Source organism: Labeo rohita, chromosome 19, assembly GCF_022985175.1.
Source record: "Labeo rohita strain BAU-BD-2019 chromosome 19, IGBB_LRoh.1.0, whole genome shotgun sequence".
In the NCBI taxonomy this organism is placed as follows: domain Eukaryota; kingdom Metazoa; phylum Chordata; class Actinopteri; order Cypriniformes; family Cyprinidae; genus Labeo; species Labeo rohita.
Genome location: NC_066887.1, coordinates 2,249,963 through 2,268,355, shown reverse-complemented (window position 1 = coordinate 2,268,355; position 18,393 = coordinate 2,249,963). Strand labels below are relative to the sequence as shown.

The 18,393-nt window shown below is 34.2% G+C and overlaps 1 protein-coding gene across 1 annotated transcript; it reads right to left on the bottom strand.

Annotated features, from left to right (window-relative positions):
* Window positions 1–5,524: 5,524 nt before the first annotated feature.
* On the bottom strand, window positions 5,525–17,923 carry serinc2 (serine incorporator 2). Its single transcript, XM_051136793.1, has 10 exons — window positions 17,822–17,923; window positions 17,175–17,336; window positions 15,790–15,977; window positions 15,494–15,573; window positions 14,735–14,872; window positions 11,643–11,812; window positions 11,381–11,471; window positions 7,959–8,109; window positions 6,385–6,603; window positions 5,525–6,206 (listed from the first exon to the last, which is right to left on the bottom strand). The coding sequence occupies exons 1-10, from the start codon at window positions 17,858–17,860 to the stop codon at window positions 6,068–6,070; spliced, it is 1,377 nt and encodes a 458-aa protein (XP_050992750.1). The 5' UTR covers window positions 17,861–17,923; the 3' UTR covers window positions 5,525–6,067.
* Window positions 17,924–18,393: the final 470 nt, after the last annotated feature.

Genomic DNA, 18,393 nt, shown 5'->3' with positions numbered 1-18,393 from the left:
TTGTGGAAACTGTATTAATATTTGTGACCATGGACCACAAAACAGTCTTATGTTGCACAGGTGATATTTGTAGCAATAGCCTTCAACACATTGCATGGGTCAAATTTATCTATTTATTTTGCTGTCATGCCAAAAATCAATAGGATATTAAGTAAAGATCATGTTCCGTGAAGATATTTTGTAAATTTTCTACAATAAATATAGCAAAACGTAATTTTTGATTAGTAATATACATTGCTACAAACTTCATTGGACAAGTTTAAAGGCGATTTTCTCAAAATTTTGATTTTTTTTTTTTTTTTTGCACCCTGAGATTCCAGATTTTCAAATAGTTGTATCTCAACCAAATATCCTAGTAAACCATACATCAATAGAAAGCTTATTTATTCAGCTTCCAGATGATGTATAAATCTCAGTTTCAAAAAATTGACCCTTACGACTGCTTTTGTGCTCCTGTGTCACATTTAGTACAAAAAATACATAAAAAATGACTCACCTGTTTACAGCTACACCAAATGTTCTCCAACTTTTAAATATACATAAACATGGATGAATCATTCACAGTAAGATCTATTGCACGCATTTGCAAAATAGATAAGGTGAATTTTCAGTTCATGATTAATTTAATGGTTGGGGGAAGCATATGTGACCAGATGGAAGTCTGTGATCAAGTAATGACATTTTGCTTTAAAAACTTTAAGGTCAAAAAAACAACAACAACAACATGTGCATGAATGAATCATTCTCAATAACAACAATCACAATTATTATAATTTTTTTTAAATATAGGGTGAATTTTTATTTCATGATTAATTTAATGGTTAGGAAAGCATATGTCACCAGATGGAAGTCTGTGATCAAGCAATGACATTTTGCTTTACAAATTACGAGGTCAAAAAACAACAACAACATGAATGAATGAATGAATCATTCTCAATAACAACAATTACAAGTTGAAAAAAGTATATATAGTTACTTTTTATTTTATGCTGACCTCAAAGAGAGCCACCAAACAGCATTTATAAAACAATTTTCATGATAAATGCTTTTTTTGCCTCTCTCCCCTGGTGTACTAACCAGACTCCTAAAATGAGCACCATCGGACAACACAATGAACACCATTAGGAGCAATTACAGTTGTTATGAAGCAGGTGTAAACGGTTGCTGTTTTTCCCGCGACATAACCATGGCAGCCTCCCTACACACCACACTGGAGTCTCAGAGGCAGGCAGCTGAACCTTTAATTACCCTGACAGCAAACACACAGATCTGGAGAGTGCAGCATAGGGTCCCTAACCAGTGCATCATCCTCTATTTGAGTCAGTCCCTTAAGAGGGACTTTGATATTGTGAAAAGCCTGTTTTGGGCCTTCAGCTTCTCGTGCCGACACGATGGCAGCCGCCAAACTCAAGCAGACAGACAGTCCCACTTTAGACTATGTTGTGGTGTAGTTACTGGTTATATAACAGAATTAGATTTGCCTACTGCTCCCTGGAGTGTGTGTGTGTGTGTGTGTGTGCTGCGCTGACGTAAAACCATCAGGAGTAACGAGGAGACAGACAGGGAGATACCCGCAGTGGGACAGCCAGCGGGTGCATAGTGAGCGAGAGCACAATTAGTGAGGTCACCGCAAAGTGATGCGTAACGGGAAACTTTACTCTTTAGTGTTGCTCCTCATCCACGTCACACAGTCAAGCTGTACACTTCAGGATCTCGCTGTTACATAACTGACAAATGACATTCTTTATGGATAACAAGACCTATTAACCTTCTCAAACAGATGTCATTTATTAAATATTTATATATAATTTTACATTTTTAAAATAGTAATATTACAAACACAAGTAACCAAGTGATCTAGGAGTTCACAGTCTCCTGATGTCACTCTAGGTTGAGGGTTCACAAATAAATTGTTTTAAAAAAGTTACAATATATTAATATACAGTATAAATAAAAACTAACACATTTACTCATCCATATAATTAGCCACGTTAATCTAGTGGAAAAAAAAACTAAATAAAAACTAAATAAAAAACTAATAAAAATCTAAATCTAGCGAAAAAAAACAACAACAACACCTGAAACACTAAAACACTTAACTTCTAAGAGTATAACTGCATTTGTGGAGTTGTTGCCCTGCATCATATTTGTCAACAGTCAACTATATGAGATATAAGATGACATACAGGTCTGGGGGCGGGGCCAGTGCGGTAACTGAGTTAAAATATTTTAATCTTTAAATATTTAAAATTTTGAGTTATTATTTTCCATAACTAATAAATTAAGTTAACACGTATATATATATATATATATATATATATATATATATTATATATTAGGGCTGAAAGTTGATTAAAATTTTTAATCTAATTAATTACATAAAGTGTCAATTAATTAATCTTATTAATTGCATATTAATCACAAAATTAATTTAACTCTGAAAATACCCACAAAAGATTATTTAAAGCTATTTTTGTGTTAAATGAGAAAGTATCAAGCAGACATTACAAATTGTAGCTTTAGAAAGAAATATTTTATTTGATTCAACATAGAATTTAGTACACATAAACATTTAGGCTGCAATGGTCTAATGTGAACTATGGAACATAAAAGAAGATCATTTGAGAAACATCTCAGTGCTTTTTGTTCATATAATGAAAGTCATTGGTAACCAAAACAGCTTTGTGGAGTAAATTATGACAGAATTTAATTTTTTTTTTTTGGGTGAACTATCCCTATGATTATTATTATTATTATTATTATTATTATTATTATTATTATTATTATTATTATTATTATTATATTTTCTTAATGAAATGATACTCTAAATAAGAAACTAATTCTGCCAGCAGGTGGCGGTAGATGTCTTAATGAGTCATTCACATGATTCCTTCAAATCGCGGATTCATTGAGAAACTAAACACTGCTGTGTTGGCTGGAGACGCGCAACAATTCTGCTATGACTTCAAAGGGTAATATGTTTTCAGCAAAATTGAGCAAAAACACACAATATATTGTTTAAAATATAACACAATATCAACTTTTTATTTACTGAACTGTTGTATAAAATCACATTTAAGCTTCTGATTGATCGGGACAAAATCAGCACTTGTGTGGTATTGATGTCATAACTAATTAATTACGGTAACGCATGTTTTTATTATTTTAAATTATGTATTTGTGTTTTCATGTATTAGGCTGTTCTAAAATGTGTTGGGGGCAACGCATTACAAGCAATGCAAGTTATGTAATTTGATTTTTTTTTAGTAACTAGTAAAGTAACGCATTACTGTTGAATTTACAAGAAAATATCAGAGTTACTTTTTCAAATAAGTAATGCCATTTACTTTGTTTCCCCAATTATTGACTGACAAGTCTCCTGTCCTCATGATGAGAGAAATCGGAAGTTACAAAGGCGTTGTGTGAGCTGTGTAAACATTACCTTACTTGTTGATATACTTCTAGACTAAATGTGAACACACATTAATACATCTCACTCACAAAACAGATGCAGTATTTATCAAAATGAATTAAAATAGTGAAATGCAAACTCATATGCAATAAATATCCTTAATGTATTTAATCCTATTTTATTAACCAATGTCTTTGCTGCTGACCTTTGATGATCCAGTTCTACTATGCTAATAAGCAAAAATGACTGTAGATAAACTAACATTTGTGCTTCATTTTTTTTTTTTTTTTATTGCTAAAGAGTGTTGAACCTTCTTCCTCTGCGTTCTACTGTGCAGGTGTGAATTTACTTTTCCTTCAGCCTGAGGCTTATTCATTTCACTTTTTGGTGTGAAAGGGCTTTAACATTTGCTTTTTATATCAAAAACAAACAAGCAAGCCCTGCTCAGAATTTATTTCTGTCTGTCTGTTGTATTGTATGTAACCGGTTGGCGGTCTGTCAAGTGTGGTGATGATATTGCTGAATTTTAGCTGGAAAAGGGCTCTTTGTCTATTTGTGTAGTTGTTATTTCATAGATAAAAATCAGCCTTTGAACTATCACTTCATTTTACAGTGTGCTTTTTACACCTTACAAATCATAATAACAGTAAATTATGCATAATTACATGCAACCGTAAACCAAACCCTAAATAAACCTTTAAATAAAGTGTAACTTTTATATTCTATTTCAATTTCTGAATTTGAATTGTGGTAGCAAACAATGAAGATACACTGGATTAAAAAAAAAAAAATGTATGCAAGTGTGATTTTTTATTTTTTTTTTTAAAGGGGTCATCAGATGCAAAGTTCACTTTTACATGTTGTTTGAACATTAATGTGTGTTGGCATCACACTGACAGAGGCCACTCCCACAATAGTTGATTGACATGAGCTTTATACCTCAGACCCGCCCAAAATCAGCTGTAACAGTCCGATCGCCACTGTTTTGATGCCGGAGCAGGGATGTAAGTTAGACAAGAATATCTCAGATTGAACGATTGAGGTGTTGTGTTGCTGGATGTAATAATGAACATAGTGGTCGTCATTTACTCCCGACATCTGAGCCGCTGAAGATTCAGTGGATTACATTTGTTTGTGAAGGGAATGCGCCTCCCGATCTACATAAATGCATCTATGTTCGCACAAATCATTCGTGATCCAGCTTCTCTTACAACAGAAGTGAGTATAAGGGTTTTTATGAATCTCTGCGATCGCCTTTCCTAATAATGTGCTAGTTAGCAAGTTTAGCGGCTAAACGCAGCTAAATGCGGCTAAAGTAAACAGGCTCGTCACTCCACAGAGAGAAGAGAGGGGCGGGGTGAGCAGAGCTCATTAACATTTAAAGCAACCTCAACCAGAACAGGATGATTTTTGCAGAGCTGATTTTTGCAGGGTAAAAAAGGTGTTGTTTACACTACCATTGAGAAATTGTAACCAAAGCATGTTATAGACTTTTCATTAAGACCCTAAAGAATCATATCAACGTGGAAAATGGGCATCTGATGACCCCTTTAAAAAAAACAGAATTTGTTGAGATGAACGTAGACATAAAATGTGAATCAGAATCTTAGAATGATGTAGCCTATAGAAATATAGTAAGAATATGAAATACAAAAAATAATATTTGAAATAAAATAATTTAATATGTTTCATATTAACTAAGAATCCATTTTAAATGATTCTGGACATCTGAATGATTCTCTACTGTAGAAATCTGGGGCCCTCCTTCAGTCTAATTCTTCTTATTCTTATTTTCTAGATGGAAATTGCAAATTGCTAGAAAATTAACTATCTTCATGATTTAAAGCATCACAAACATCTGTAGCACAATCAGTGTACAGTAGATATCTCTTTGAGTTACATTTCTCCAGTCATAATTATACGGGTTTGTTCAAATGTGTAACCACGGAGTAAGAGCAACAAGATGTGACTCTTGTCTAATATTCATTGACTAGACACACTCTCTTCAGGTAGAGAAATGTACTTCAATAATAACAACACTTCCACTTAAAGGAAACACCTTCCTGTGTTACAGCAGCAGGACAGGAATAGCTGGATTGAAGAACCATGACCTGTTGTGTACAATTTTTAATAATCACTTTTACAAGAATGAATAAAAGTACAAATACAACAGATCATCTGATCTGAACTAAAAACTTTTGGTCAGGAGTGTCATCATAAAGCTCATAAAATAAAGCTTCAAAATTAAATGGATACAGCTCAGATAAACGTATCTTTATCAAAATAAACATCCTGATACGTATGAGGCAATCAGTTGAACATTTACCTTTGATTTGATCAAACGTAGTGCAATTTGTAACAAAACTGGACCCAAACAGATATAAAAGATTATATGTATCTACATCTAGACATTCAACAGTGCGAATTTATGTATACATAAAAGTCAAACAAAGATCAAGAAATTAACAGATTATGATTATGTAACAACAAAAACATATGGCAAGTGTGAAAGTTTACAAGTGTGCATAGTTCAAGAGCTCAGAGCATCTTAAAGATTAACAACAACTGTGATGTACTAAATGATTGACTTTGTATATGGTTTGGTAAAAGGTGCATTGCTTAAGTATAAGGACACTTTTTGAATCTCCTGAGTGTTTAGCTGAAGTCTCGGTCGGTCAGGATTAGCGGAGCCACCAGGGTCCAGAGGTACAGCGCCAATCCCAGCCAACTCGAACAGATCTTCACCCACACAGACGGCATGGTGGTTTTCATGGCTGTGTAGTCTGTTTCAGGTCTGAGAAGGAAAGAGAAAAGAGAACATTTTAAGAAATATTTATTGTTTAATCCCAATACGCCAAGTCATTTGATTTCCTAATTTCCAAATTATTTCCTTTTGAGAAATTGGATAGGAAAATGTCGGCTGAAAAAGTGGGCGGTCAGAGTTGTATCAGGATACTTTGTTAGACACTCACTGGTACCAGTTGGTCAGGGTCATCATGATGTAGAGAGAGGCCAGGAGAAGAGAGAAATGGAAGAAGGAGTAGCTGTAGGTGACGCTGTCCTCTTCGTTATCCACAGCGCGTCTCACGCCGTCCTCGGAGACGCCCTCGTTGGCATCAGCGGCCGCCAGCCCCTGACCTTCCTCTGTCTGCATCAGCCTATTCACCTGACTGTTGTTTGAGGAACGAATGCTAGAAAAAGACAATAAGCAGACATGTAAAAGACTCGGGGCACCATATCAGTCCATTATATGGAGAAAAATCCTGAAATGTTTTCCTCAAAAAACAATTTGTTTACGACTGAAGAAAGAAAGACATGAACATCTTGGATGACAAGGGGGTGAGTACATTATACGTGAATCTTTGTTTTGGAAGTGGACTTCTCCTTTAATCTTTGTTTGTTCATGTTCATTGTTCATTGTTTTGTTTGTTCATGTCAGTTTACAGGGCATTAACTAATGTTAACAAAGACAAATTATGTTTTTAATGCATTAGTAAATGCTAAAATTAACATTAAGATTAATAAATGCTGTAGAAGTATTGTTTAATCTTTTTTCATTTTAACTAATGTGGTTAATTAATGTTAACTAATGAACCTTATTGTAAAGTGTTACCAATAAATCTAACTTTATTTTAAATAATAATTTTATGGCTAGCCAATATATTGAGCTTTTAATTTACATTGATAAGGAATTTGTTGCGAATATACACATATACACTGTTAACTTTCTATTTATCAAAATATCCTGAAAAAAATAATAAATCCACAAAAATATGAAGCAGCACAACCATTTTCAACATTAATAATAATAGTTTCCTGAGCAGCAAATCAACATATATAAAAAATAGTTGATAAATCAGAAACTTAAAATTTAATGACTTTAAAATGTAATTTTATGACTTTTTAAGAATTATAAATATATATCTTACAGACTTCTAACTTTTAGCAGTAATGTAAAACAAAGAAATACCATGAACATAGCAATGATTTTAATGGTCACGCTTTATTTTAAAGTCCAAATTTCACTGTTAGCAAACCATTAACTATGACTTTTGCCTCAAACTTTTGCCTAATTTGCTGTATATTAATGGTTAGTAAGGTAGTTGTTAAGTTTAGGTATTAGGTAAGATTAGGGCTGTAGAATATGGTCTTGCAGAACATGTGATTTATAAGTACTAATAAACAGTTAATATGCTACTAATAGACATGCTAATAAGCAAATAATAGTGAGAACTGGTCCCTATACCAAAGTGTTACCACTTTAATGTGCTTTTATTTGGTCATTACGTTTCCTTCAAACCATGTCAGTAAAATTTTACAAGTATGAGGACATTATAATTTAATGCCTTAATTATTTGTAGTTTATTTATAATTATTTTAAGCTATTTCAAAGCACATACATCAATAAACATACTGATTTGAATACAATTAAAAGAAAATGCTGAATTTTTTAAAGTTGCATTCATTTAACTAAAGATATACAGATAAAGATACCCATTTCTTTGTCTGTTTCTGGCAGTGGTGAGGATGATGGTAACCAGCTTACCTGGCATACAGTGTGCACAGGAGGAAGATGACCAGCCCCACAATGCTCTGGGCATCCCACCACTGTGTAGTGATGCCGGGGGCGCTGGTGGGAGTGGGTGCCGTCGACCCGCCATTTACCAGACTCAACAGACTCGGGTTACACTTACGATCTGTGCACAGAGAAAAGAGCGATGCATCGTAAGAGCAAATAAATAGCATACAGTAATGCACTCTGAAACAGATTCTGTTATTAATTTTACACAAGTTACCTGAGCTATTAAGCACTGGTTGTGAGTTAACTAGGGCCAAATTATGAGATTCCTACAGAGAATTTCCATACTGGGCTTCACAGCAAAAATGCTCCTTTAAAGTTTAATTGCATTACATCCTATTGCATTTGGCCTGGAGGTTGCTGAGGTTTGTCATTTTTTCCATTCAAGCAGCTCCACGTGTTTGTGTATGTCTTATTTCCCAGAATTCAATTATGTAAACAAACAACCTGCATCTGGAATTTTTCTCATGGCTTTCCGAGAATTCCTTTGTTTTGAAACAACTTTATCAAGCACGTGATTTCTCAGTTTTGGTAACGAAATGTGGTTTGAGACAATTATTCATTGCATGCAGATTATTAAAAGGGTCTTCGGATACAAAGTTCACTTTTACATGTTGTTTGAACATAAATGTGTTTTGGCAGTGTGTGTACACAACCACCCTATAATGATAAAGATCAACCCAGTGCTTTTTCTTTTAAAATCCTAAAACTTTCTCAGATCAAGCTGTGCTGAGATTCTTGGCATAGTGATGTAGTTCTGCACAGGCTCCTCCCACAATTGTTGACTGACACTGGCGTTTTAGCACAGACCCACCCTGAGTTAGCTGTGAATAGTCTGCCACTGTTTCGAAGCCGGAGCAGGGGAAGACAAGAATGTCTCCTAAGCGATTGAGGTGTATTGTTGTTGGATGTAATAATAAACATAGTATTTTTAATTTACTCCCGACATCTGAAACGCAAAGGATTACTTTCATTTTTGAAGGGGATGTGCCCCCCGATCTGGCTAAATGTGTTTATGTTTGTGTGAATCATTCATGATCCAGCTTCACCTACAGAAGACGTGAGTTTTATTTTACGAATCTTTGCAAATCGCCTTTCCTAATAATGTGTTAGCAAGTTTCATGGATAAAAAGTTTTTACATGTTTGCATGTTTGCTAAAGTTTACAGTCTCTCAAACTGCTCGTCACTCAGTGGAAGAGAGGGGCAGGGTGAGGAGAGCTCATTAGCATTTAAAGGGACATGCACTGAAATGGGTCGCTGTGAACAGAGCTGTTTTTGACAAGGTAAAAAGGGTGTTGTTTTACACTACCATGGAAAAATTTTGTTAGTATTTTGTAAAGTATGTTACAGACTTGTCATTAAGACCCTAAAGAATCATATCAATTTTTTGAAAATGGGCATCCGATGACCCCTTTTTAAGAGACTGTCAGACAATGAGATGAACTTAAAGGAGAAGTTCACTTCCATAACAAAAATTTACAGATAATTTACTCACCCACTTGTCATCCAAGATGTTCATGTCTTTCTTTCTTTGGTCAGTAAGAAATTATGTTTCTTGAGGAAAACATGAATTCAGGAATGATCTCCATATAATGGACTTCAATGGTGCCCCCAAGTATGAACTTCCAAAATGCAGCTTCAAATGGCTCTAAACGATCCCACTTGAGGAAGAAGGGTCTTATCTAGCAAAATGATCTGCCATTTTCAAAACAAAATGACAATTTATATACTTTTTAACCTCAAATGCTTGTCTTGTCTCGTTACTGCGATGCGCATGCGTAGTATGTTTAATCCGGGTCAATACAGTTAGGGCATGTCGAAAAACTCCCATCTCGTTCTCTTCTTCAATGTCTACATCGCTGTTTTACCATTTTTTTGTAAAGGGTGTTTGATCTTCTTTGCATGTTCACTTTGTAAACACTGGGTCGGTACTTCTGCAGCGACGTAGGACAATTTTGAAGTTGTGGAAGAAAACGAGATGGCAGTTTTTCAACATACCCTAACTGTCCAGACTGTACTGAACCGGAACAGAGTTCACAGACTTAGACAAGACAAGCATTTGAGGTTAAAAAGTATGTAAATTGTCTTTTTTTTTTTTTTTCAAAAAATGACAGCTAGATAAGACCCTTCTTCCTCGGGATTGTTTAGAGCCGTTTAAAGCTGCATTTAAACTGCATTTTGGAAGTTCGAACTTGAGGGCACCATTGAAGTCCATTATATGTAGATTTTTTAGAGTTTTCCTCAAGAAACATAATTTCTTATCTACTGAAGAAAGAAAGACACAAACATTTTGGATCACAAGGCGGTGAGTAAACTATCTGTAAATTTTTGTTCTGGAAGTGAACATCTCCTTAAACTTTAACTTAAACCTTAAAAAGGGTTTGGGGTCTGTAACCTTTTTTTTTTTTTTTTTAGGTATCCAGCTAGTATGCATCAAGTTGATCAAAATGACTGCATGGATATTTATAATGTTACAAAAGATGTTTCAAATAAATGCGGTTCTTTTAAACAACAACAAAATTACAGTTTCTACACAAATATGAAGCTGCACAACTGTTTTCAGTATTGATTTCTAAAGGATCATGTGACACTGACCGGAGTAATAATACTGAAAATTCAGCTTTGCGACACAGGAATAAATTACATTTTACAATATACCACGACAGAGAACAGTTCTTTTAATTTGCAATAACATTTTACAATATTACTGTTTTTAGTGTTTTAATTAATTAAATGTAGCTTTGTCAAGCAGACACTAACCTAACTTTTGAATTGAAATGTTCATAAAAATGTATTTCTGCAATCAGCACTGAAATAGGTGTTGTGAGAAACATGTCACTTGTTTCTGTAATGGCCTCCTAGACCTTTTCTCTCTTTGCTTGTCAATCATTTAGCACATTCAAGTTTGCTGACATACCTTTGAAAGGTGAGGTTTTGAGGTTAGCAAGATCAAATTAGCAAGATGGCAGAAATAGTCTTTTAAAACTAAATATATTAATATTAGGCAAGTCAGTTGCCTCTCTCTCCCAGCTTCCTGTCCACTTTATACTGCACTATTTATATGTTACTTCATATAACTCCACTTCATATTCATTGCTCATTATAAAACTTTAAACAAAAACTTATAACACCTACATTTTGTGTCTGTTTAAGTCCAACTGCACTGTGTTGATCGCTTTAACATGAAATTCTTAAAAGTTGTCAACTTTTTATTGTCCATATAAGCACCGTTTCACCTAACAGTGTTTTTCTGACATCTCTTTCAGAGATGAGTTTACATATCAACTAAATTCTCATCTATTAAAAATCAGAAAGTTCAGCGGTAAAACAAAAAAAGGATTTAAAGAAGCTGTGTCATATGTAGATGTGATCTGATTGTGAAACTCACTGGGGTTGTTGCTCATCGCAGACCATGTGAGATACATGGTGTAGAGAGAGATGAGAGACGCCTGGAGCAGACCAGAGCTCGGTTGAGCTTCCTGTAACACATTCACCAACAATGTAAATCATTCTATCCGCTTATTTGCTGTGTGAACATCCGATGTTCACATTCTGACGGACTTGTCTACCAATAACATGTTTTATCTTGTTTAAATCCATTCAGAGAGAAAAGCAAGAAAACAAGTGGAGCAAATGAGAGTGCCAATGACCTGCACTTTTGGAAGAATGGCCACCACAGACACAATGATGCAGAAAATGAGGTTGAGGCTGATGAAGGCTTTGTGCTCGGCGCAGTCGTCCGGCTGTGTGTAGAATATATAGAACAAAACCACAGCAGCAAAGGCACAGATATAGTGAACCACTGTGAACGACAGCAGGGCTGTGGAGAAAACACACACACACATCTTTCAATACTCAAGTGGAAAAAGTTGTGCAAAGGAATAGAATTGAGCCAATCAGCTCATATTTGATATTTAATATACAGCTATGTGGATTTTGGGTCAAAGAAAGACACCAAGCGACCAACATAATGTCCCTCATGGACCCTTTTCACATTCCTCTGGTTCACAGAAGTGGAAGTATACATAGTTGGGTAAACTTCTACACTTCTATGGTCAACTAATATATTTTTTGTGCTCCTATTTGCTCCAATAGCAAAAGACTTTACAAAAGCGCCCCATATTTTGAAACTTTTTTTTTTTTTTTTTTAAATACTGCTTTGGATATATATTTTCTTTAGCTGCAGCACAGAGTTGTTTAGAAAACAACCAACGACAGACATTTGTAAGTTTTGTTTCCTACAATGAATTGTAGGTTAATATTCACCTTATCCAGTGCTCTTTTTGTTTTCTTTCTTATAAAATGTAAGGTGTGGTGTAAGAAACAGCTGAAAACTAGTTGATCAAATTGTCCGAATTAATCAAACTGAACAGCGAACAATTTTAGGACTTTTTGCAAACCTGTTTAACCAAAAGAGTGATTCATCTGCAAATCTTATGATTCAAAACAGCTGACAGAAAACTCACAACTTGGTTGCTGAAACATTATGAGAGAAAATGATTCTCCGGTCAATATACCTCGATCCCACTGACACATTAGGATCACTAAAAAGTGAACACTTTACATTAAGGTACATTAAGACTAAGACTTTTAATCAAATCTGCTGCTTATTAACAGTTCATAAGGCAATTGTTAGGTTTATGTATAAGATTGGGTTAAGGGATCTAAAATATGGTTATGCAGAAAAAGGCATTAATATGTGCTCTGTAAGTACTAATAAACAGCCAATATGCAAGTAATATTAATGCTAATAAGCAACTAGTTCAAGGGTTGGCAACCTTGTGGGCGTGAAGAGCCATTTTTCTGGTTAACCACTGTGCCTCATATGCACAAATGGTTTGCCGGAGCCACATGCATGTGTAGACTAGAGAAGGTTAATTCTCACATTTTTGCAGTATTTATAACTCCTAACAGGCTGTGAAACTGTGAGGACTGATTACCTCAAAAAAAGTACGTTGGTATGCAGTTTTCCCTATTGTTTACATACCAGTGATTATCCCTCTGCATGCCGTAGCCTGCCAAACCAAAACTAGTTTGTATTGAGAATTGGTCCACAATCTAAAGTGTTTAACAATGGTTTAACAACCATTGACTATAGCCATTCAGCATTACAGTATAATTGACAGCTATCAATTTTAACTTTTATTAGACTTTAAAAAAACTAAAAAAATTAATCATCTTTGTTAAAGGATAAGTCCGCTTCCAAAACAAAGATTCACATGTAATGTACTCACCCCCTCATCCAAGATGTTCATGTCTTTCTTTCTTCAGTCGTAAAGAAATTTTTTTTTTTTTTTTTTGAGGGAAACATTTCAGGATTTTTTCTCCATGTAATGGACTGATATGGTGCCCCGAGTTTGAACTTCCAAAATGCAGTTTAAATGTGGCTTCAAATGATCCCAAATGTGGTTGTAAACGATCCCAGTCGAGGAATAAGGGTCTTATCTAGCATAACAATCAATTATTTTTTATAAAAATAATACAATTTACATACTTTTTAATGTCAAACGCTCATCTTGTCTTACTCTGCCTGGACTGTTTTTTCCGGTTCAGTTCAGAGTTTTTTGACAAATTTTAACTGTCTTGAGCCAGAATATTCAGAGTTCAAGGAGAGCAAGGCAAGACAAGCATTTGAGAATAAAAAGTATTTCTATTGTATATTTTTAATGAAAATAACTGATTGTTACGCTAGTTAAGACCCTTTTTCCTCAGCTGGGATCATTTACAAACACATTTGGGATCGTTTGAAGCTGCATTTAAACTGCATTTTGGAAGTTCAAACTCGGGGCACCATATCAGTCCATTATATGGAGAAAAATCCTGAAATGTTTTCCTCAAAAAACAATTTCTTCACGACTGAAGAAAGAAGGACATGAACATCTTGGATGACAAAGGGGTGAGTACATTATATGTGAATCCTTGTTTTGGAAGTGGACTTCTCCTTTAACACGGTTAAAATAAAAAAAATAAAATAAATAAAAAACTGAAAAAAATAAAATTTGCATTTGTACTAATTGCATTTAGACTACTGTTTTTCATACAAATACATATAAACCATGTTTAATTTTTACCATGGTACTGAGGTGCTGTATTTGTGGTTTTATCATGATCTAAATGTATGCTACTATGGAAGACCAATAGAAAAAAAATAATAATAAAAAAAAAACCTCAAACAGTCAGAATAATTAAATTTCACCATATAAAAAGGAGGTTGCTACAATTTTAACCAATATTACTGATTTTGATTATGAACATAAATCTACATCTGCATCTACAACTCAAGCTACTATCAAATGTGTATTTCTAAGAGACAAAGAAATGTTATTATTAATATTATGAGGCAACACAAATCTATTTTCTTGATTTTAAACAATATTACTAATTAGAATATGTAGAACTAAGAAATCATTATTTTCTTATTGTTTTTAATTTATTTTGTTAAGGAAAAATGACTGGAAAGTGTAAAGAATTCAAAAACATGAAGTGTTTGTCATGTTCTGAAAAAAAAAAAAAAAAAAAAAAAAAAAGTTTAAAACTACAATTAACCGCCTGATTTTTACAACTTTCACATTGGAGCAAAAATCTGCCCAGCCCTAGTCCACTGCTGGTTAAAGAAAAGAATGTGATATTCAAATGGCAAAGACAGCTTATAATGTTGTGACTTTAACATGACACCATTTTCAGCCTACACCCATATCAGTTTAACATCTGAGTCACACAGAAACAATGTTGCTGAACATACCTGCAAACCAGCATTTACTGTTCCCATTCTCGGCGTTCTCCACCCACTTCTGGTTCCAGGTGTGAGCAAAATCCACTAGCAGAATGAGCTGGATCAGGATGAAGATGAAGGACCCAACCACACCGAAGTAGTACCACACTGCAATGGACAAAATGTAGAAGTCTAGACATCCATTCCTGACCAATGAACTGAGACTTTAAGATTGTTACCATTATTTATTTATTTATTTATTTATTTTTAGATTTAGCATTAAGTTTAATCACCGGATTCTGACTTTTCAAGCATGGAAATCACAATTTTAATATCCCCTGAAATGTCTATGTTTTCAGTGACAGTGGGAATCCTGGTGTATGTATGGGATTATCAATGTTTTTAAACATTCACGTAACCAGAGAAATGCAATAGCATTCATTGTTGTCTGTGATGCATCAGGAAGCGTTAGTGTTTACTCAACAAATGTGATGTGGTTACACGGATATCCGGTCTAAACGGCGCCTACAAATGTCATTTGCTTGCATTCTCATCTGGATACATATGAGAAAGTGCCATTTCTCCTGGGAACTACAGAACATTGAAAAACAACCTACCTAGTTGTGAATCTCAATAAAAAATGATTAATATAAACAGTATAAGTGTTTATTTACTATAACTTCTAAAGAGTGGGAAATAACTACAACAAAAAGAAATAGTAAAAATAGAAACTTTTATTCCCAAGTAATTATCAAGGTATTGTTAGTTCTTATTTATCAGCCGAAATACCTGTGTTGAACGTTCCATCTGGAATGAAGAAAGCTCCCACACAAAGAGCGACCAGAATCAAGAATTTGAAGAACCAGAAACTGAAAAAAACAATCACAGTCACAGTCACATTGGCACAGGTCATTACGTAAGTCTTCCCGGACAAAGTAAAACTATTGTGCAAAAAGGAATTTTCCATATTTCAAAAACCCAGCTCTCACCAGTAGAGGGCAACACTGTTACAAACATTAGCTGAGAGCGCCCTTCCCATCATTTCAGTGGAAAAGATTACAGCTGGTAAATAGTAAAACCTATACCCGTTTTGAATCGCGGCACGTGGATCCTTGCTGCTTCTCACACGGATCATGATGATGGAGAAGAGGAAGAAGAAACAGGCCATGGCAAAGCACATCCTGTAGACCGACTTATAGCCAACAATGATCTCACAGTTCACCTTCCCATGAAGTCCAGGTATAGTAGATTCTCCTTCACAAAAACCAGGAATCTGAAAGAAAAAAAAAACTGCATGAATAAGCCATGGCAAACAAACCAGCCAAAGAACAGTTTAATGTATTTAGGGAAAATAATAATAATTATAATAATAATAATAATAATAATAATAATAAAGTCACAAGATGTTCTTGTTAACTTGTTTTTTTTTTATAAAAGTATATGTAAAAATAAACAAACAAACAAAAATAATGTACAGTGGGATGTCAGACATTCACTTACATTTAATTAGAAATATCTAGAAATCAAAATTGTGCAGAAATAAATATTTACACTACCTGTCAAAAGTTTGAATTTTTTTTTTTCTCATTTTTTGAAAGAAGTCTCTTATGCTCTATAAGGATGTATTTATTCAAAAATACTGTAAAAGCAGCAAAAAATGTATTTTAATATAATGTAAAATCTAATTTAATTCTGTGATCAAAGCTGATTTTTTTAGCATCATTACTCCAGTCTTCAGTGTCACATGATTATTATATAATCAACGCTGTAAACGTTTTTTTTTTTTTTGCTGCTTGATAGTCGTGTGGAAACCATGACACATGTTTTTCATAATTGTTTGATGAATAGCATTTACTTAAAGTAGAAATATTTCTCTAATACAATTTTTTTAATCAATTTACTGCAACCTTTCTGATTTTTTTTTTTTTTTTTTTACATTTTTTAAAACCTTACCCCAAACCTTTGAACAGTTTCCACAAAAATATGAAGCAGCACAACTGCTTTCAACATTGATAATAATCAGAAATGTTTGAATCAGCATATTCAAATGATTTCTGAAGGATCATGTGACACAGAAGACTGGAGTAATGATGCTGAAAATTCAGCTTTTATCACAGCAATAAATTACATTTTAATATGTGTAAAAAAAAAAAAAAAAAAATTTTAAAATGTAATAACATTTCACATTATTACTATTTTGTGGCATTTTATTAAATAAATGCACATTTGGTGCTTCTTTAAAAAAAATTCTAAATTATTTTAATGCTTGGTCTTAAATTAAAATTCCCTCAAATTTAAATTCCAGAGGGTAAATATTTCCCTTTAATAAACACACAATTTCTGACAGCGGTCTGTGTTTTTATTTTTTGTTGTTAGATGCAGAACTGGAAAACAAGTAAGAGAAAATTAGATCACACCAGCTCTGCTGTGATCCCATAAACCTGTATCAAGACACCAATGAGCTATGTACCTTCTTCAGCTGTGTCTCCATGCCTGGCAGGATCATGATGATGGACACTATAGTGCCCAGCAGCAGGAAGAAGGAGAAGGCCAGGCGCGTGACAGTGGAGTTGTATGTAGAAGGGCAACATCCTGATAAAAGACAGGGCGCAGAGCCGCACAGACAGGACGCCTGGTGTGATGGGAAACGCATAAACACACTCAAACACAGCAAATCAACACATTTCTTTGGGCTGGGGGAACAACCTAATACATGAGAGCTATATGAGTAGCCTGGACCTGTATGTTAAACATTTATATCAAATAGTTTTGGTAAAAATGGAAATGTTTGGTCTGAAAAGGAATTGCGTGCGTGAAAGCGGAAAACGTAACGTAAGTGTTTTATAGGTAGACATTGTTTACAAGTATGACATTATTGTGAGCAAACAAAGTATAAAAACATAAAGAAATGCTGCCCTTGAGTCATTTATTTATGTTTTCTCAAAACTTTATAGTTTATTTACGTAAACAAAACGAGGAAACAACCTCTAAAATTCCTCTAAGAACAAGTCAGTTCTAAAAGTTTCGGGAAAAAATGCGTTACTTTCTTTACCAGAGGAAATTTGACAACATAAAGAGACAAACTCGATTTGAGTCAAAATAATAGTTTAGACTTACGCAGCTCGCTAGCGAGCACAAGGCCATACACGCTCCCATTTTGACGGAGAAAGCAGCGAAACTAAAGCAAAAACACGGAAGTCAATCTTTCCACCTCGTTCGACTTTCTTATAAAACTCTAAAAAGTGAGCAATGATTGGCTGGGAGAACCATCGTAGCACACATGGACCAATCAGATGGCGTTACAGCACAACCGCTGATGCAACAAGCCAATCAGATGACAGCTTAGCGAATGCGTTCGGTCTGATATCCACAGCTCAGTTTACGTTACTGCATTACATTCATATTTATGTTAAGTCATATTTATTTTAAGTAAATCACTTAAAATATCAAAACATAATTTTGTCGAAATTATAAAAATATATCTTCAATCACGGTACAATACTAAATTAAACATTCAGATGTAAGTATACAATACTTGTTTACAATACTTTTTTTACGTTTTATTCAAGTCTGCTCAGGATTATGTGCTTAAAAATACAGTAAGACGGTAATATTGTGAAATTTTATTACAATTTCAAAAGAAAGGTTTTCTATGTGGATATACTGTAAAATGTAATTTAGCCCTGTGA